General features: G+C 32.9%; 1 protein-coding gene across 1 annotated transcript in view; it reads left to right on the top strand.

Annotated features, from left to right (window-relative positions):
- The window catches only part of LOC128555398 (uncharacterized), a 54,182-nt gene extending 31,684 nt beyond the window's left edge, over window positions 1–22,498 (top strand). The window contains exons 3-5 of the mRNA XM_053537666.1: window positions 1,356–1,403; window positions 12,948–13,321; window positions 14,697–22,498. Of these exons, the coding sequence (XP_053393641.1) occupies window positions 1,356–1,403; window positions 12,948–13,321; window positions 14,697–14,751 (477 nt within the window). The 3' untranslated portion in view covers window positions 14,752–22,498. The remainder of the gene's footprint in view (window positions 1–1,355; window positions 1,404–12,947; window positions 13,322–14,696) is intronic.
- Window positions 22,499–22,854: the final 356 nt, after the last annotated feature.

The raw sequence follows: 22,854 nt of genomic DNA, 5'->3' as shown, positions 1-22,854 counted from the left end.
TCAGCGACAGTTTCGAGTTTAATATCCTTTATGAAATTGTTCGGCAGTTTGATCAAGACAGCGTTTACCCAATGGTGATGATTGATATTTGTGAAGACGATCTGGTATAGGTTATTTCTTTATTGTATAATCACACAAAAACGATGTTAAATAACGGAAGCTTTGATAGGGCAAACGTAAACATGTTTATACATATCTGACCAGAAAATCCGTTCTTTTAATGAAACAGACAGCTTTAGTAAAATAGTTAGATGACAATATTTTGTCAGAACAATAAGTTTGTTGTGTGTATAAGAATTACTCTTACTTGATTACAGTGCATTCTTGTACTTTCTGGAGTCTTCACCGCTTTAAAATTATCAGTAGCATACCTAAGCCCACCATGCTTCCGTTATAACACAACAAATGTGAATTACACTGCACATAATTTGGACTGTAACACGTTATCTTATAATTTAATTCCGGTTTTGATTCAGTCCTTTATTGTTTCAGCAAACGACAAAACATTCGAATTTGAAACAGTTCTTCAGTATGTTTTAATTGGATTTTCCATTTCTTTCAGCTTATAATCACTGAAAAATCCTGTTTGTTTTTTAATAATGATATTAACTTCTGTTCACTAAAGTTCAAAGGTAAATTCTCTGGTATGAGTGTGGCACTGCGTTGGTTTTATTATGATAATTAAAGATAATGTCTATAAGTAAAAATAGTTTTATGATATTGCAGGTTCCAGGGATATTAAGTCATTAAATTTTATAATATAACTTTTTTCTAAAATGTGTTAAGTAAAGAGATATAAATTAGTTCACTTTGAAAAAGTTTGAGATCATGATAGTATAAAATATTCGTTAAATACAATGACTTAAATAAAACTTTTTGAATATTTTTATCACTGACTAATACACCTTTTTCAACCATACCTGGGCATTCTATGTGCTTTTTTGTGGCTTACAAGATATTATCTAGTTGATTTCGAATTAAACAGAAGTCAATCAAGTGAAACCCTAATACTTTTACACATATGCCTTAAATAGTACATGTATAAGGAAGAGGGACTTTAGTATTACTTTGATAAGGTAACTACATGTTAATCTTATTTACATAGAGATTATGAATTCTTAGAACCGAATTGAGATGTTTCTCCAGAAGAAAAAGCTGTAATTGTAGTGCTGTATTTTTGTCATTTTGTATGTCTATATTTCCTAACAATTACTAGACTGGTTTTTGAAATATCAGCCCATATACAATTAATTGCATGTCATGAAACAGCTCCCTGGTGATATAAACACTAAGACGTATTTGATGGATGAAGAAATTTATATCATCCTAACCAGACATGATTTCATCGATTTTAGAAACATAAGAAAACCAAAGAGCAGACAGAACAATGCGATCCTCTACAGGTAAAAGCTAGAAAAATGTGTAATGTATTTTGTGTCGTTGTTCTTTCTTCTAATGTTTTAGTGGTGAATACATTGTTTCTAAAATACATGTGCCCATTTCTGTTCTTTGTTTATCTTGAAAGTCATTGTGATGTGCTTGTGTAGTGTAAAGTTAAACTTTAACTCGTTATTTAAGATTCGTCTTTGTCTTCATAATTATATTTGTTATGTCATTGTGTTTTAGCATAATATTTTTGTTCATAGTATTTTGCTAAATAGATTATATTCGTGTTGTTGCACGTTTTCGTTGTTTGAAAAGAATCAGTTTAGTTACATGTATTGTAGGGTAAATTTCTTGTGACAGTTTAGTCTGTAAGCTCTGATACATTGATGCTATTAAAATGTATGTGATGTAAAATGTTGTGTAAAATCGAAAATAATGATCACGTTTTGACAATTAGATAACACGAGTTTGGACTCGTTATAGATTTATATGCTCATTACGCACTGCAAGGTCTCATGCCTCTATATGTCATGAGAAACAAAATAAGCCGTTACAGACTTAAAATGCTGTAAAATATAGGCGTCTTTTGCCAAGCAGAGGCAAATCAATATTGACACTGCAAGAAAATGTTCTTTTCTAATTTAATCTGAAAGATGCGTCTGTTTTGAAGTAAGAAGAGAAAAGGTAAAAATATTCATGTTCATGATCATTTAGTTTATTCCCAAACGGTTTTGGCATCAACATGAATTAAATAAAAATGAACTGACTTTCTATGTAAATGGCACACGAACGCCACCAGTCTGCCTGTCTGTCCAAGGCTCAGACTTCTAGACAGATAATAATTAAAAAATAAAACAGTTTTCTGTTTGCCTTTTCGAACACCGTTACAGTCAATTTCTTTTGGCCTGTAAAACGAAAAGGAAAAAGGTCTAACAGGGTAAGTACCATTCAATAACGCAGCCGTCAATACAGCTCTCCATATGGAAGTAGGGGTACGTATACATGTACATACGCGCATAGCGGCCTAGCACAAGTGTACATTAGTAAAAATTGAATGCAATAATAAACAAGAAATATCTTTAAAAAAGATTGTTGGCGTGATGTAACTGAAGCACAAGTTATATATGGGCAGAAACCTGTATTTTAAATCTTTTTGGCAATGTTGAAAGGGGCCTCTGTGAAGTTTTGTATAAATGAGGACAGTAGTTCTGAAGAAGACTGTGTTTAGAAATTGTGGAGGGACACACGACGGGCACCAAACAATCACAAAAGCTCACTTTGAGCTTCTGGTGCTTAAAAGATGGTAACAGTAAGCAAACAATATTGAAATACGTTCTATACTTTATTTCTGGAATTGTTGGAAGCAACATGAGCCCTTACCCTACTTCAGCTTATTATCAAATTTGTCTCTCATTCAGAATATGTACAGTACTGTTTCCACCGGAAAGATTAATTTAAAATTTAAGGTCTAAAATTTAACAGTATCGGACATGTTATTGCAGGTTAGCAATGATTTGCACTGGTTAGAAATTGTTGCTGTAATGCAGGATAAGAGTTAATGACTGTATAAAACAAATAAACTTTTTGTAAAAACAAAACTTAAGGAAAGGAAACTTAACAAAACAGAAATAACTTAATAAGAAAACTGAACAAAACAGAAATATGTCCGGATGAGCAGATGAATATTTGGTTACGCACACCTGTTCAAGTGGTACGTATACAACCCGATCGTGCTGTAATTGTACAGGTTATAGATGCCGAACGCGTTGTCATTTCACTCAGTGTCACACATGACTCAGAGTGAAGCATTTTCAGCCTATCTCCAATCAGCGCCACTCTTACAAAATCTTTCATTATGGCTGGAAATACCGAGAATACCTTACCAAGCAATTCGATTGGTACATTATTCAGGCGGCATAAGGTCATACGAGGTCATAAAATCGTGCTTAATACGGCACGCTGAAAAAGCAGACACAAAAGTACATGAAGAAGGCACAAAGCAGGGCAGCGCTTATTGGTAAAAACACAATTGGCGAGTTTTACCTAGTTTAATGGTGCCAAAGCTTACTTTTAAACCCATGCTTTGATTTAATTATAAAAAAACCCATAAACTACTTAAAAACTAAAGGAAATAGTATCGACAAGTACATCAGAGTCAATAGATGAAATAACTATTAGATCAGAATGTTATGATAATTGGTTATGTTATAATATAGCGTAGAATGCAGTGTTTTGATTAATTTGAAATAACAAAACTGTTTATTTGGTATAATAATAATCTTTTTATTGGAGAGTTAGTCTAAATTACCGATAGAGGTAGCCAATGTCCAACATACAAACATTCAGAAATCATATGTTTAGCCTCTGTTGTTCGTATTGGTAGATTCTACAACTGTTACACCGACTCTCACTTCAAAAATCAAGCTATTTATGAAATATCAATTATACAAGCATATTTTAAGAACCATTTTGCGATATCAATTACAAGTACTTTTCAAAAACCGTTTATAAGATATCAATTATGAGCACATTACAAGAACCGTTTATAAAATATCAGTTACAAGCCATTACAAGACCGTTTATAAGACATCAGTTACAATTACTTTACAAGAACCTTTTATTATAAGCACATTACAAGAACCGTTTATAAGATATTAATTACAAGTACTTTACAGGAATCGTTTATATAATATCAATTACAAACACGTTAGAAGAATCATTTATAAGGTATCAATTACAAGTACTTTGCTAGAACGACCCCACTCGTACTCACGAATGCATGAATGTAAATGAAAATACACCGGTAGTGCATTTTCATCCATCTAATGATCTTACAATAAATGTGCAGATAATATAGGAACAATCCTTGTATATTCATGGTACCTTTGAGGCTTATATGTTAAATTGTACTTAGAAATGTATTTTTGATATTGTTTTTTTTTATGTATTTATTTCTGTATCTATTTGACTATTACAAGATTTTAATCACTTTCTAAAAGATTAAGTTCATGCTACTTCAACAGCATATCTGTTATATGATGTATGATCACCAGTGCCTTTCAAACAAACATCGTCATATCAAACTGATAACGATATGATTTGGATTGATCAATTTTGAATAATTTTGAAGTTATGCATCTAAAGCAGCAAAACCGTCTAAACATGATTGTTAAAACGCTGCGTCGCCATGCATTATTTTCGCATATGAGGTAAGGTTAAATGCACCTATCTCATATGAAGACGTGACGTACATGTATATAAACAAAAGCAGTCTCGTGTGGAATGTTTCTTCTAACGCCGTCAAAATAGTTCATAGATATTCAAATTCCTTCGATGCACATAGTTTCATAGAAAGAACTGCAGTATGCAGTTAACATTCCAAATGAACATAATGCGCATTAGCAGTGACTATTCCCGAAAAGAGCTGTGTCATTATTACTTGCATGTTTCATTAGCACGCCGATCAAATAACTAGAGAAAATCAGTCTGTTTCAAGAAGTTTTCATATTGTTAAGGCGATCAGTCTTGTTTGATTAGTCACAAATAACAAAAGTTAGGTATTTATAAGGATTCGAATCAGTAGTTAATTTTTTGTCTGTCCTAGATTCAAAGTGAACGGAATACAACTGACCGAAAATATTTGGTCTTAAAATTGTAAAGAGCTTCTTTCACAAATCTCTTTGATTCTTTCTCATTTGGTATCCTTGTCATGCGTGTGTAGTGAAATCCTGTTTCAGCTAGGTAGTCATATACAGAGCGTCTCCGATGACTGAGCCCCTTTCTTGGTTCCTGTTTTTAAATTGACATTTTCTAATTTCATTGCCACCCTTCAGGAAAATAATGCGAAAAAGTAAACGTAATGTTTGAGTGAAACTAACAGAAGCTCTCTCAAACTCTTTTTATACTTTTATTCATACATCTGTTTTCTGTCACAGTTCCACATGCCTTATATTTGCTACATATGTACTTCCTACGGAGAATGTAAAGCAAAACGGATTGGTGAAAAAAGCTTTTTAAAGTCACTCGTTCTCAGTTATGTAGACATTGTTATTGCTACGAGACAAAGACATAGCAGCTAACATAGTGCTTTCTGTAATAATTTGGTTTGTAATGTAGAAGTGTTATTGCAGGTGTTAAGTGCTGTGTGGCGGCCGTAAGAAGTCGCCCCGACTTCATCTCAGTGTTGTTATATTTTCTGGTCCTTCGGGATCATTGATTTCAATTCATTTAGATTTGAAGATTGAATACTGCTTAAGCCGGTGCTAGTGGGCGTGGGCAGTGTTGCATTTTCCATTACTGCTCATTAACAGACTCAATCATACCGAGTCTGCAATTTTCACTGTTTGCCTTGTTCTCGATGCTTCCGATGGATCTGCTTTTCCAGATTTTTCTTTATTATGCCCCGAATCACTCTGTCCGCCGGTCTGTGCGTGCGTCCGTGTAAATCCTTGCCCGGGCTGTAACTTCAACATTCATAGGGGAGTCTAAAAATAATTGGATACAAATGTTAACCATATTGAGAAGGTGTGTCGCGCTTATAACCCGGATCTCTTGATTCAAGATCAAAGTCACAAAATGATGTGTGATTTTGCGTGTGTCCGGTCCATATCTTTTTGGCACATGGAGGGATTTTAAAATAGGTTTGCACAAATATTCATCTAGTCGTGTTAATAACCCGGATCTCTTGATTTAAGGTGAAGATCACAATTTGACATATTGGTTTCGTGATTATTTTTCGTGTCCAGTCCATATCTTTTTAGCACATGGAGGGATTTTGAAATAAGTTTGCACAAAGGTTCATCTAATCCCAAAGGTGTGTCGTGTTAATGGCCCGGATCTCTTAAGCCAAGGTCAAGGTGACAATTTGACATATTGGTTTTCTGCATGCAGTCATTATTTTTGTTGTTTATATATGGATTTTATTTTGTGCAAATAACTATTTTTGTCTGAGAATATGCTATGTGCATGATGCGGGTCTCTCGGGTCAAGGTCCAGGTCATTATTTAGATTTTTGTATTTTATTTCCTTTCTGCTTCATATCTCTTTTAACCATGGAACGATTTTGAAATGACTTTTTTAAATGTTTGTCTAAGCCCAAAGGTGTGTAGTGTCTATGACCTTGGACTGTCAGGTCAAGGCCACAATTTTATGTCTGCATTTTGTCGTGTCCGGTCTATATCATTTTAGCACATGGAGCATTTTCAAGTGTCATACTTATGGCTTAAAATTCACACCTAAACTATTCTGGCATATTTTGTGCAGACAACTGTAGCTTTCTTTGGCAAGCTTCGGGGGCATTTGTCACTAACAGTGACAGCTCTTGTTGTTATTTATAGTTATATTTTCACTGTGATTTAGAGATATTTGGGGTAAAGTAATATTTCATTTGTCATTTTGATATGTTATTACATTTTCTACCCTAATGTTTTTTGTTGTTTCTAATGTTTTTAGCATATTTTAGTCCGTCTGAACTTTAAAAGGCAGTATTATTCGTAAGAGATATATTAAATGCAAATGAAAATACTACATTATTTCTGGTAGTTTCAAGTTTACAAAAAACTTCATGAAGATTTACCTGATGAAGTAGAAAAAGTGGAAACTTCACAAGTCGCTCAACACGACAAAAACGAAAATGTTGCAGGCTCGGTTTGATTGAGCCTGTTAGCGGAAATGCATGCTACCGTCCACGCCCTCTAGCCCCGGGTTAAGCAGAACTCAGCATTTACACATGCTAAAAGTACAAAAAGCAATTTAGAGACATCCGCAGATGTATTCAAACGGCGGTAAACATGGAACATTCAATGATACACGGTTTGTGGCGTGTAATTCCATGAAAAGCGGCGTTTGGTCACCAGATAAAGTAATGGGTTTGCCTTACTTCTGCCCAGTTGTCTATTTCCTGTTGAAGGCTTTGTTGTTTAATTTGCTTCTTGTAGTTTTTATTGTTAACTTTAAGAATAAATTGATTAAGATTCGAATTTATTAAATATTTATCATAATATCAAGATAAAGTATAAAGATTTTTTCATCTACCTTTATTGGTATTTATGTATTTAAAATTATGTTATAACCATATTCAAAAACGAAATTGCCAGGAAAACCTAGTGTTTTCTTGCAGCTACATAAATCCTTTACACAAAATGTTTCTGTAGTAATTTACTTTACACAATACACTTGCAAACAACCGTCCAGACGTTGATGTTCTAAAGCATGCATGTAAAATTTAAAGTTATTAACCCACAATTAGATATTATAAATGTTAAAAATGAATTATTTCTGTAAAAGTGATACAGTTTAAGAGTATTTATAATATTTTTATAATCATATATACTTTAAATGAAATAAATATTTCAGTTTATATCCAGAATGGGCTAAGTTGTAAATGTATAGCAGAAGATGTACGTCTATATTTTATAATGTCTAGGCTGTCAAAACACCCATGATATTTGTTTACATTTCTAACTAACAAACAAGAATCGTAGACTTTACATTTTTGTCTACCTTCACGATTTTATCTTAAATTTTATTGTTTCATACAATATAAGCAGTGTAGATTGATGGAAAAAGTTCTTGTTTGTTAAGTATTATTCCTTGAAAACAGTTCTACATATTGCGTTTCCTAAACATTCAAAATGCTTGGGACCTGAAATCCATTTACCGGTTTCTTAACGCATTTTAATATGAAATATGAAAATAATTGACCTGTCGGTAGATGGAATCCTGATGCTATTTGTTAATGTCTCTCCATGTCTGTGAAGCTTCATTAAGCAAACTTAATCGACTTATACAAATACAGAATGCTTTCACACTATAACATACTATACGCCAGTGCAAAATGAGAAAGGTACAAGGATGATAAATATTTTATGTTGTGTCACTTTTGTAGGAATACTTCATTTTAAAAATGTACTTTTTGCCGCAGTGATGTAAAAGCTCTCAGAAGATTGTCGTGGTGTGTAATTTATTTCGAAAAATTACAGGGTATTTTCATTTTTTAACGCAGCGGAATTTAGATCAAATAATGTATATATTATGTTATGTTTTTCGGTGAAATGCTGAAAATTAGTGAAATGAAATTGGTATTTTCACTGTTTCAAACATATTCCTATAAAACTGATACAACATAAAACCATTGAACATTGATTTTACAACCCGTGTACCTTGCTTATTTTGTACCGGCAAATAAAAATATCATTTTCATTTTCATTTTTCACTGGTTCGGGACTACACTTGAATGTAAGAGAATATGAATTATAAATAATCAGAAATTCCTTGCAAAATATACTTCAGGAAAGACTTACAAGTTCATAAACATAAACGTTCCATCGTTATAAAATCTAATTCTAGCATAAAACTGCTGTTATTGTCACTTTTCGGGGGTGTTTTAACAGGAGAGCAAACGTGTGTTAACAGAGAGATTCTCGCGCTGACGTGCTGTTATAACACCTTTTTATATATGCGCGTTCCGTGGTAAAGCGTAAACGTATTACGGCCCAAAAACGGATAATTCAAAAGGAAATGACGTCAACGTGAAAAAAACAACGTAGACTTTATCGCGCATTTCATGGAAATTTAATGATGTTGTGGGATAATATATTAATTTACTTGTTTTTACGCGTTTTGTGCTAGAATAGCGTTAGCGCATGTTCTTTTAGTGTTATGACATCTTCAGAATCCCCCGGGATTCTGCAGATGTTATAACACGAAAAAACATGCGTTATCCCTACAAAGAAATATGGATACGTCATAGAACTATTTGATATATTTTCTACATAGATATCTTGACGTCGTGACATTATGACGTCATGATGCGCACGTGACGTTGCACGATGCAATTGATATAATTTGTTGAAAACCATTGAAAATACATAAAATAAAAAGAAAATTTGTTTGTTTGAGAGCAAGATCGAACTACATTTTACTCGTGAACACCATAATCTACATTTTGCACATGGTGTTCACTCGGTGAAGTATCTGAAACATCATCTATTAAATGTCTTTTTCCCATTTTATGTTTCATAGAAACACAATATCTTTCTAGAACCATCTCGACAAAATTAGGGATAAGAGATTTTTTTAGGAAATGCCATTCTAGCATAAAACTTAGTAAGCCACGGTTATTGTTGTTTACATTTTGTGTTTAACAGGAGAGTTAACGTGTATTAACACGGATTTTATCAAATACTTTAATTCCGTATTACATATTACAGCCCAAAAACACATGCATTAAAACACCTATCGCCAGAAGTTGCAAGGGAATGAGCAACATACTCACGTGATAATAAAACAATAAAGAATATATGGAAAATGGTCGGACAACATAAACTGCACAAGCTGTTTCAATGTAATTAATAAATTCTAAATAAGATCCTTTGGAAACGTAGAACGCAAACAAGCAAATAATTAACAGATTCAGTTTGATTATTTGGTGTCTATTCATGAGAGGTAATGAATATGCAACAACCCTCACGCCCTAAGCAACGGCTCAAGCGGAATTCTATCATACTTGATCAGACTCTATTATCCAAAAGGCTAGAAAATATAACAAGTGCGATGTGATAATTTACGGCAGAATGCTGCTGTTATGGTATGAAATACATGTATGCATTACACCTGACGCCCAATAGTACATGGTAAAATACCTACGCTTATAGACTTATCGTTGATTTCATTCAGCCATTTTACACGTTTTAGGCGAGAATAGCGTTAACATACATGTGTGTGTCTATTATATCTCCTGCGTTATAATACGAAGTAAAATCATGATAATTGTCTACATACATGTATATGAATGGCGATGTTTTAGTTCGTTCCTAATTTGTATATGTCGCAGAACAATATTCAAATGTAAGGCAACGTAATTACAAATAAAATATTCTGCAGATGTAGAAATATAATTTGTTTTAATTTCATGAACGTCAGTACGTTTAATCAAGACGTCTGGTCTTTGATTCTTTGTAATTAATTTTTGAAGACTACTTGAAAATGACGACTCGTCTTAAATTGCTGACAGTTTATGACAAAACTGTCAAGAATTCCAATCAAGAAATGACAGAAAACATCTTCTTAATCCATTGAGGATTAACGTGTTTGTTTCTTCGTCTAGACTGCATCCTTATAATGTTTGATGGCCACTAATTGAACAGCAATTAATATACTGATAGGATTAGCTATAACTATAAAAATGATAAGAAAAACTTGCTCAAAAACACATCATATTTTCTCCGCAAGGAAATATTAATCCTTCACTTATCAAGATTAATGCCGGTCTGGTTGGGCTTTGCAAGGATAAAGATCAATTGCACATATTTGTGCAACTCAAATACAGTTGGCATTTGATTTCAACATTGTATGCATACAATACTATCAAATGTGTATTCAATATTGAAAATAACAACCGCCTCGATAGCCTCGTGGTAGAGTGTCAGCTTCGCGTCAAGGATGTCATGGGTTCGATCCCCGGCCGCAATACCAAAGACGTGAAAATGGTACCAGTAGCTCTCCTGCTTGTCGCTCAGCATTTTAAGGGAAACTGGCTTCTCTTCTCTCATACCCTCATGGCGATGGATTCCATCAGGAACGAGGTGTCGAGAGTGATTAATATAAGTTGTAGAACTTGCTTCACGTTTTAGTATAAACTAAAACCAACAATTAATGTTGACACAAGTAAAACCTGATGCAGAAATACGACTCCGACCATTTTTTTTTTTAAATTCAGAAGCTTTATTATTTTAGCAACATTATTTTTGTCTTTTTATGAACATCTTATAAAGTTGTATGCTTAAGTGTTTACCTAAAAGGTCATTTAAAAAAAAAATAAGATGTTTCATTACCTACGAGAGAACTTCATGTATACCACTGAACAAATTTCTTCAGCATTTCGACATCTTATTTAATAATGTTAGTTTTGTCAAAGTCGCATTTCCATGCTTTAAATATTCCACTTAATACTCCTAATTTACAGAAAAATAAAAAACTTCTAATCGAAAAAGTCTTTGCTGTTTTATACCTTTTATCTGAAATGACAATTGTTGATATCGTGAAAATATTTTACATTCGTTAAAGTTTTATTTGTAGTAAGTGGGAAGTAAAATAAGGAAAATTAGTGTTAATTTATATTTAATCAATTGCCTTATTCACTGACCTGTAAAAATGAGAAAAATGTAATGAACTTATAATCAGTTACGTATTTTCGTTAATTTGATGTAACCCTGGGAGAAATCTAATATACTTTTTTTTTCAAGTGTTCATGGTCAAGTTAAGTTGGTAGTAAAAAGGGGAGCGTTAATGGCCTTGAAATAAAAAAAATGAATATGCAAGCATGAAAATAAAGTGTTTCCCTAAATCCAATTTTCCTTACGAAAATGTTTTGTATCCTTAAAAGTTAATAAATTGTTTATGCGTGTCATTTCAAGAATTAAACATCAACATTTGTTCAAAAAATACCACGAAACCAGTATAGCTCTATAGAGTTGCTATGACAACTCACTTCTACCGTTATACTTATGTAGTTTCGTATCAATACATTTTATTTCTGACCAAGCTTTAATGATATTAATATTGTAATATAAAAGATTCAGTGCTTTTTCAGAATCTATATCGCTTGTCTTAAAATCCGTGTGATTTGCAAGGAACATAATGAGGGAATGTCATATAAAGTATATATTAAGCCAAATACTTAATTAGTTATCATAAAATATAGCCAACAATGTAATAATCAATTTAGCTTTGGATATTTTCATCTTGCGATTATTAAAATCGGTTACTTTAAACGTGCATAATCATAAGCCGAATACTGGTCTTATAACATCTATATTATTTGTCTATTCAATTATGTGAATATATTCGTTGTAACAGACAGTGCTATTCGGTTTCATGTAGAAGAAAGAAGAAACAGACTTTTCCTACTGACTCTTTGGGCTTTTGTTTTTATTTGAGCTGTCAAAACAGAACACTTTGTAGGTGTAAATAATTGTTGTAGTATCATGATTTATATAATTTTTTATGGATTAATGACACAAACACACGAACCCTGTAGTACATGTGTAGTATATTGTTTATATGTAATAGACCTTGTCTTGAAAGTCTGTCAAATGATAAACATGCACGCATGCGTGCGTGCGCGTGAAGTGTGTGTGAACCATTTTACCTATTTTTACAGATTTCAAGCACTTGGTGGAACAAGAAAATGCATTTACTGTAATTCAAAATTGATTTACATTAAAGAAATGAAGCGTGTATGAGAAACCTTAATTATCTATTCACGTTGCATAGAAACTACAGATGTCAATTAGTAAGATAAGTCAGAGCTGCATACTTTATACATAAACATGCTAGTAACATGAGATCTAATAAAGGTAATAATGGGTAAAACAACTCCTTTGCTTGATTTTCAATTTTATACATGATTTTGCAGGAGGAAAATATCAAATGAGGTAGAGATTTGTTTTTCATCTCCTTTTTCTTTGAATTAACTAATATTACACGATAGTATGTATTCATCAAAAGAAAGCTTTAGTAGTGTACGTTATTCATAATTCAATATGTATTCTTTTCTCTAGGCACCAGTTCCTACAATTTCAAATGAAAGGAACGCAAAATCTCCGTATTCAAGCATTCGCTCACAGGGACATTCTCCGAATGGGCAAGATGGACATTCTTCAAGTGCCCCAAATACACCGAATCAAAGGTCAGCACGGCACGGCAATGGACCGAATAGATACAGATCCTCATCGCAGTCATCTACACATTCCTCTCGTAATCATTCCCACCAAAATTCACGCCATAGAAACACATCCCATTCCCACCATAGTCACCATTCCCATAACTCCCATAATAGTCCCATATCTCACCGTCGCACGTCACCACAACCAATGAAAGACAATCAAGTGCCCTTTGTACACACGTCAGCACCGTTGGCACAAGGAGAAACAGGGTAAGCAGCTTCCCAACCAAGTATGTCTTTTAATTGTTGAATGTCACTAAACTGAATAAAAATTTGACAATACCTGTACCATAGACAAACATGTATAACTGGATTCCGAATCTAACATGTATCTGGCAAATGTTTAACAGAAGGTCTTTCGGTCATTAGAATTAGCAGTATTGACATAATTGTCTTCATTCCGCTGACTTGGTGAGACCTTTTGTAGACCCATATGCAATGATATTTTCACTTTTATTATAACCATCAATGAGTTTTTCACTTATACAAATGCTTGCATGCACGATAAGCTATCACGTTGCTTTGTCATGTTTTTTTTGTTGATAATTCTGAAAAATGCTGTGTCGACATTTATAATCATCTTTTAGCACACGAAACTGAAAATTGCGATGATATCTCAAGAAGAAAATGTTATTTGAGGTCTTAAAGGTATTTACATAGGTTTATTGAAATCTTGTAAAGTCTACTTACCTATTAAGTTTGGCCATTTGCATGTTTTACTCTGTGGAAATTTTAAGTAAAACGAAGGCCATATTAATGATTTTATCTTATGTGATCTTTTTTTTTTTTTTAAATTATTATCTGTCTTTAATTTCGATTTATACATACGATATTCTGAATGATTCTTCGACAGAATCTGTGTTAAAATACTTATGAAAAGTTCATGATATCTTTATTTTATTGACATAGTTTAATATGTATTCTAATATGCTTTTCTCTGTTAAAACATTCTTACGCAAGTATGACGTCGCGTCAGTGTGCGGTGACGTCAAAGTTTTTAATGCGACCAAAAAAGAGCGCTTCTATATTAATTTACTGTTTTAGATTAAGGGCATATTAGAATCGGAATAATTTATAACAAAACCGTGCTTTAACACTATTTATACACTCGGGCGGTAATACGTCGTACAAATAATTATTACGCCTGACTTATAACCGCCCATCGTGCATAAATAGTGTTAAAACACTATTTTGCTCTACATTATTTCTTAAATATAAACGCTCAATAGAAGTATTGTAATACATTGTATTGTGTTAATCATTTAGTAATTTAATCGAAACATTGATTTTGTGTTGTGGATCCCTCTTGGTTTTGCAAAGGTCTTTGCCAATTCTAAAGCAGTGTTAATTCTACATCAAAGCTCAAACAAACCAGATGAACATTTTAGTGTTATTTGATGAAATAAGTAAGTAGTGAAATTAAATGTTTTTGATAATACGAAACAGTACTGATAATAATTTAAAAGTCGCTAATATAATAGATTTCTTTTAGATGGCAGTGTCTTTTGCAAGCATTGTTATAACTCATAATGTTATAGGATATCTCGAATCCAATGTTATTTTAATAGGATATATATAATTTCAGTTCTATGGACATTTCTGTCGACATCGACAACGTAGAGGATGAAAAGAAATATTGACCAGGCGGAAATTTTCTGGACCAAGTCATTTCGCCGTTGCTCAAGCATCATGATTAGCGTAGACACATAAAGAAAACAATCCATATATGAAGCTTACACAACTGATTTGTTGTTGGGATCATATTTAAAAAAAACTTGAAAGACAGTTAAGGAAGAAACAAATATCTTGTTCCATTAAAAACTCAGTTAGACAGACTATAAGCGCTAATTTTGAAACGTTCTCACCCAAAAGATGAAATTAATCGTGGATGTACATTTGTATAATTATGTATTAACCTATTAAATGCACAAAAGATTGATTCGATATTGTGATAAATACTAGGATAATTTCGCATTTGAGAAAAAAATGTTGGTTCTAAATGTTGGACTGGTTTCGAAGCGAATAGTTGTTTTATTACTGAACCTTTACATTGAATGGTATGTGTCATAATGAACACAAAGTGATAAATATATATGTGCATGCTGTCTAGTCAGCGTAAGTGTTTGTTGGAAACTGATCGCCACAGACATCATCTACTAGAAACTTACACCAATATCTTTAAAAAACGGCATATTCATAGACCTGCGAAAGTTACTCAACCGCGTCTATTATTCAAACGAAAAAAGCGATTACGTAAGCATTCACAGAAAATGGTCCTAACGATCGCATGCTTTTATCAACATCCAAGCAAACTTAAGAACGTTTCATTAATTTTCGAAGAAAACTTTCATCTGCCATGCATGCTATTGGAACAATTTCATGACAAAATGATATGAAATATCGGACAACATATATTCCATGTAGACATAACATATTAAGTATATTACCTGACTGAGTTTAAGGTAACGGGTCGTATTCAGTAAGTCGTGTCTGAAGTTTTACTGAGCTCGTCGTAATAAGAAACTGGAAATGAAGCCTTATTTCATGCAGCATTTTGAAGAATGATGAATAATTTTCAACAGAAATTTGTTTAGCGGTCGGTTGTTTGACATGTAATTTTGACATTTTTATATACCAGGGTGTTTTCATAGAAAAAGTTAACACCTTGGCTTTAGAATAAAGACATACTCTTAAATGAAATACAAAATTCTTCAAATTTGATTATAACCAGGCATCTACTTGAAACTGACATCGGGTCTCAAAGTTCAAATTTCGCTGCGACTACATTCAATTAGCAATGGATTTACCAGGCATGACTCTGCATCGCAGTGTTAATAATTAATACCAAAAACATTATGTAATCAGTTATAGATCTGGTGACTGGTAATCAATAAACGCACGGGTAAAAGCATTTTAAAGAAATTTGAAACCGCGCCTTAATAATAACCAATAACGCAGTACCCGACTGGAGGATTAAATCTTTTTAAGTTGGATGACATTTGAACGGGAGGATACATGAAACAATTGTGACCTGGTTCCTTTTTTATCTCTACTGATATTTTTGATACAGATGTAACTTGATCTGACCTGTGAAAAATAGATTATGATGCAGATTTAAAACAATTCGATTTTTTCATTAAACTTTAATAGCAGATTTTGAAAGAAATCGAGTGTAAATCTGCAGCCACGAAACAGTGTAATACATATTTTCGAAAGAATATAATGAAACAATAGATGATGGCCTGAATTACGCTAGAATCATCAAGACTCTTTCAAATATTGGCTACTTTTAAAAGTATTTCTTGGATAGTGTAATATTAATCAATGTCAAATTGATATAATTACACGGTGTATATTGGGAGCTCATTGGCATGGTATGTTATTATTTTTCAAGCCTTCCCAACTGGAGAGCTGAACTAAACTTCCTAACCTCAATGTTCCAAGTTAGAATTCAGTTGACGTACAGTTCAAACTGCATGTTAAAATGGAATGTTTTCAGTCAAAATTTAATCTGTGCTGAAAAAACTTTATTAATTAGTAAGAAACATTGTGAATGTAATGCATTCTTTCATTTATACACTCAGTTCCAAAAGAAAGTGTGCACTTAGTTTTCTGTTATTTTTTTTTCGGTTATTTTCATGAAAACTTATAATGTTTGGTACCAAAATTTAAATTAGTTCGTAAACAAATTGGTGGGCATTTTAGATTTTGAGTTATACCAGAGAGTTAGTGTATGAAAAAATGAAACAAAAACGTCAGGGGAATTTTTTGAAATATTTAAACTTAAAAAAGTGCACACTTTCTTTTGGAACTGTGTATAGTGTGAAAAATACTAAAAATGCACTATGGGCCTCCTCGGCCGAGTTATTAGTCACAATCATTTGCCCCTCACGGATATGGGCATGGGCCTCGCTCGGAGCGTTGGATTCATCATGTGAGGAAGCTATCCGACTATCTTACTGAAGGTCTGTGGTTCTACCAATGTGTCCGCCTGCGACGAATAATGCACATAGAGCACCTGGGGTCTTCCTCCTGGGAACTTCCCTTGTAGTCACATATTTAATGATGAGTATTTTTATTTGAATGTCAATGTTCTCAGTAAATATATCAATAATATATTATACAAAACACAATATTAAAATTTCAGCTTAACTAGTGGATCTTGGGAATTTTCAGAAACGCTTTTCAGTGTTTCCCACCCGACTAGAGGTGTACTGGTCAGGAACCCTAGCAATCCTTGCGTGTATCTGTGCTATACACTGGGCACATTAAAGAACCAGGCTGTCTCTTCGCAACGAGCTAGGCCTAAGTTAGCTGGACAAGCCTATATCTGATTTCTGATCTCTCTGTCGTGGGGGCTTTGTCTCACTCTGTCCCTCTGGTCAGATCGCTCTGTGTCTGTACTAGTAGAGGATGAATTATGCGCCCTGTGTGGCTGCATTTGAACTATGTAAAGCGCCTTTGAACGTGAAATTGATCATGAAAAGGGCGCTATATAAATCTGGTATAATAATAATAATAATAATAATAATAATAATAATAATTATCTGAATTTATCTATAAGACTGGATAACATGTTCATATGTCGTACAGTATGCACGTATTTGACAACTACTTCTCAGTCAGATAAGTTCTTCCAGCAATAATCCAATTATAGCTGGGGATTATACATTTACCACCGATGGCTTAATAGCAGGTGGAGTTAAATAAGAAGCTGCTTCAGAAAAGTTTAAACTATGTTTACAAAAGATGAAAGTAAAATCGGTCTTTATCAATATATGTCAACAAGAACCTTTTGGTTTTTAATTGTTTTTTATGATTAAAAAATTAGGTTCTATCTCCAGGTAATGTATACTTAAATCTTCAATGCTTTGTTATATCCTCTGCTTGCAAATCTTTTTTTATCAATTTTTTTTTCTGGGTGGGGAGGGAGTGAGGGAGTGGGTTAACGCAGTACCGATACAAATATAGGTCATAAGGCGACTATACAGCTTTGATGTTGGAGGAAGACCTGAGGTACCCCTTCGTCATTATTTCATCATGAGCGGGCACCTAGGTTTAACCGTCGACCTTCCGTAAGCCAGCTGGTTGGCTACCTCACATAAAGAATTCAACGCCCAGAGTGAGGCTCGAACCCGCATCTGTTAGGGGCAAATGAATAAAAGTCAGCGACCTTAATCTCTCCGCCACGGAGTCCTCTTCTGAATGCATAGGAATGCTCGGTCTTTATTAACAAAATTAGCGTAATAATATTTTGCGATATTTATGCTCCCGGAATGGCGAGCATATAGTTGCCACTTTGTCCGTCCTCCCGTCCGTCTGTCTGGCCGTCACACTTTTGTCCGGAGTATAACTTGAAAAATATTAATGGCATTTGATTGAAACTTCATATAATCATAGAGGCCATTGAGACAAAGTGCAGTGTCAAAGAATCATAACTCTATCTTACCTGGTTTTTAAATTATCTCCCTTTATTATACAAAATAAGGCTTATCCAGAGCATTTCTTGAAAAGTATAAATGGCATTTCATTGAAACTTCAAAAAATGATAGAGACCATTAATGGAAAGTGCAGTGTCATAGAACCATAACTCTACTTTATCTAGTTTTTGAATTATCTCCCTTTATTATACAATTTTGGCTAGTTCGGAATATAACTTGAAAACTATTAATGGCATTTGATTGAAACTTCCCAAAATCATAGAGGCCATTGAGACAAAGTGCAGTGTTAAAGAATCATAACTCTAACTTACCTACTTTTTGGATTTTCTCCCTTTACAAAATAAGGTTTGTCCAGAATATTTCTTGAAAAATATTAACGGCATTTCATTGAAACTTCACAAAATGATAAGACCATCGACGGGAAGTGCAGTGTCAAAGAACCATAACTCTTCTTTGCCCAGTTTTTGAATTACCTCCCTTTATTAAGCAAAATAAGGCTTGTCTGGAGTATAACTTGAAAAGTATTAATGACATTTGATTGAAACTTCACATAATCATGGTCATTGAGACAAAGTACAGTGTTAAAGAATCATAAATCTACCTTACCTAGTTTTTGAATTATCTCCCTTTATTATACAAAATAAGGCTTGTCCGGAGAATTATTTGAACTTCACAAAATGATAGAGGCCATTGACGGGAAGTGCAGTGTCAAAGAACCATAACTCTACTATACCTACTTTTGAATTATCTACCTCAAGCATATGCATCGGGGAGCATCATTCGGTTTTACTGATTCTTTTTTTTTATTTCGAAGCGAGCGTACTTCTAAAGCCTGTAACATTGTTAATATTCAGTATTTTCACAAGAAAGGTCGTACGATATAAAAAAAGAAAACTTTTAGATATAAGGAAAGTATTGCTTTATTTTTTTAAGGGTTTGAAACTTAGACACTGGCAGATTATATGTTATAGAAACACATGGGAATTATGTGTTTTTACTAATTTTTCATTTCAAACTGAAAAGCATTGTAACGTCGTACCGGAAAATTGCATTAATAATAAACGTTATATCTAACGGTTCTTTCGTGGTGGAAAGTAGGAAGGCTTTTATTGCCAAGGCGAGGTGTGTTTTTTTCTTGATTTCGCATTTTTAAGAAAGTTTAGTAACAAAACCTCATGTCCTAATGTTCTTAACTCATTTTAAAGAAAGATCTTGTTTGTTTGTTTGTTGTTTTTTTTTTTGTTGTTTTTTTTTTTTTTGCTAAAATCTGGACTCCAGTCCCTCAATGAGATAGTTTCAGTACCTGTATATTATATAGAACAATGTCATTTCCCTGCTATCTGGAACTCGCGAGTAAATTTGTGAGGTGACCAATTAGAAATGATTATGATGAGTTGATAAGTGTGACAGCCTACCCTATCCTAGAGCTCCAGCATGGAAATACTCACTCTGAAGTCTCGCCTATCACACATTCATTTTGTATCTTGTTGTAGTGTGCATGGTATTTGATTATATGTCAATACAACTAAAAAATATGTTTCATTTTAGTTGTTTAAGTATTTAAGTACTAAATTATTTTTCTTTACTTTTAGTAAGATAATAATACTTACATACTTGTTCAACAAAGAGCTGTTTGGTTTGATAAATCCATACGAGCGACTTTCATGACTTATTCTAATTATACATAAGCCACATATAAATCATGTACTCATTTACAGACTTTTAAAGTTGCGTGTAAAGTATGTAAATATATCAAACACAAAATCCACTGGCATATGAACATGTTCACTTACTTTGATTTCAGCATCTCTTGTTTAAATTCCTTGTGCCGTTATGTTATATGTATCTAGATATCTCATTTCATTTAGCAGGACTCGTGAAAGAATTACATTTCATGAAAATCTTATTGTTTTGTTGTTGTAAGTGTTATAATATTTCAGCACATTAAAACGTTTAACTATGAGTTCAACTGTTCATTTTCAACTGTATTCGTTTATTTGCTGTTCAAAACAAATATTCGATTTGCAAAAACTGACACAAAACTGAAAAGGTATACGCGTTCGAAGTATCAATTGATATATGAACATGCTGACTTAACTTTGTTCTCAATAGCTCATGTATAAACGCCTTAAACCGTTTTGTTGTTTATATCTAGTTATTTTATTTGAATGGACTCGTGAATTATTCTTCATCCAAAGCTTATTTTATTGTAGGTATATCATTTGTTTAGTATTTCAACACATTAAGATGTTTGTACATTTACAGCTATATACTGGTGATATAAAACGAACGAAAATTATTTGTTGTTCAAAAACAATATTCAGTAAGCAAACACTGGTAAAAATTGGATAATTTATTTTACTTTATTAACAGCATGACATGTAATAAAGGCTTATATTGTTCGGTTTTATATGCATATTTCATTTTAATCCAAAGGTTAATTTATTGTAGTTATGTCTTTTTATTTCAGCAAATTTAAATGTATGCTAATGAGCCGAGCTATTCATTAACAACCGTAAACTAGTAAATAAACACGGAAGAAATATTTTGTTGTTCAAAACCAATATAAGAAATAGAGAGGTGGTTAGTCATTGCAATTGGCTTCCCGAGTAAAAAGTTTTCGCAGCGAGATTTATTTCCCCCTTTTCAGTTACCAAACAGTAAGTGGGTTATCTTTATTTAATCTCGTCTAGCTAGTCCGTCTTGGATAAAAGTCGGTCTTCAAGATAATCACATAATGCTGATTGTAATTTACTTTATGTACGTTAAACGAAAACTCAAATACTGATTTCTTTCCTACACTTGTTAAGTATACCAAATTTCTGTTACATACGTTACATTTTGAGCATGGCATTTCATGGTTATTTTTCCGTTGATCGAACTTTTTCTTGCGCTGTTGATTGATTTCTTTCATGTATTCAATAGATTTTATATGAAAAGGTTCATTTCAGTATAGGAAAACTTTTCTATGAAATAATGTCATTGAATAGTACAAACATATACATATATATATAAATGTTGAATTCCTGTACAGTTATGCAAGTTTGATGTTGATGAAACATATTCACGTTCCATATTATAAGATTATTTCAGATATTGACGCAAAATAAAATTTTCTATTCATTTTTGTATTTTTTATTTGTGTTTTCTAATGTTAAACTAAATTCTATTTATTACGATTCAGAATGCATTGTCGTGTTGGTGTTTAAGGTATCGTATCCTAAGTTCAGTGACAATTTCCTGATCACTACTATGAATAGAAGTTCAAAGTCTGAAGAAGTTAGCATTAAATGAATATCACAAAAAATGAGCGAAAAAAGCAGTTTTTTTCCTACTCAAATAACATTGATTAAATAGTAATAATATCTTTCATTAACTTCCAAGCCTTCAGACAAGGTGCGTACTTTTTGAAATCCAAGAAAGTTTGGTTTTATCACCATTTCATACAGGTATTTAGTAAATACATTATTAGAGAATGTGGCAGCAGTGTTACCAAGCATGTAACGGTTTAATATCATTTTACAAATTCCGTTGAATTTTCAGTATGAAATTAAAATTAAAAATAACTTTACGATGATCTTTTAAGAAGTAAATTTGCTTCAAAGCCGTTACATCTGGTAATTATGTAAGAAAAACAAGGACAAGGACCCATTTTGAATACCCTAATGTAAATGTTACGGACAATAGTGTATATGCATTTTCAAAAGCTTAAGAATTCTTGATTTGACCAACTGTGTTTTTACTCGTTAGATATTATTTTGTTGAAATGTATACTTTTTCTTATAAACGATGTTATCACCTTTTATGATCTAGTGTTAAATTTGTGTTTCTTAACTGATGTTGACATAAGTAGAGTGTTATTGTTACGAACTGTTCTGTTTATTGATGTTTGAATATGTTATTAAATGTGGTTATGAAATGATTGCATATAAACGTATAAACTGTATATCCTTTTAGTTGTTACTTTTTATAATGCACACGTCGCCCTCACCATTTCTTTTGCAACACAGAATAAGCACAAATAATTCGTTTTTTTCTTGGGAAACACAGAGCCAAGGCATATACCGGTGAATATTCTTTCAACTATTCTCTGAAAATACCGGTGAATATTCTTTCAACTATTCTCTGAAAATGCAAGAGATCTAACGCCAAGAATAATACAGAAAGGATCACAATAGGTAGTATGCCATATTCGTTTATTTTGAACTACTGCTTGCACACACTAACACAAGTACCATATAACTTTACCTTTGTATATTTTTAACTCTGAACTAAAAGTCTTACCGGCTAACTTTCAACCTG

Source organism: Mercenaria mercenaria, chromosome 2, assembly GCF_021730395.1.
Source record: "Mercenaria mercenaria strain notata chromosome 2, MADL_Memer_1, whole genome shotgun sequence".
Taxonomy (NCBI): domain Eukaryota; kingdom Metazoa; phylum Mollusca; class Bivalvia; order Venerida; family Veneridae; genus Mercenaria; species Mercenaria mercenaria.
This window is presented reverse-complemented; position numbering and strand designations above follow the sequence as displayed.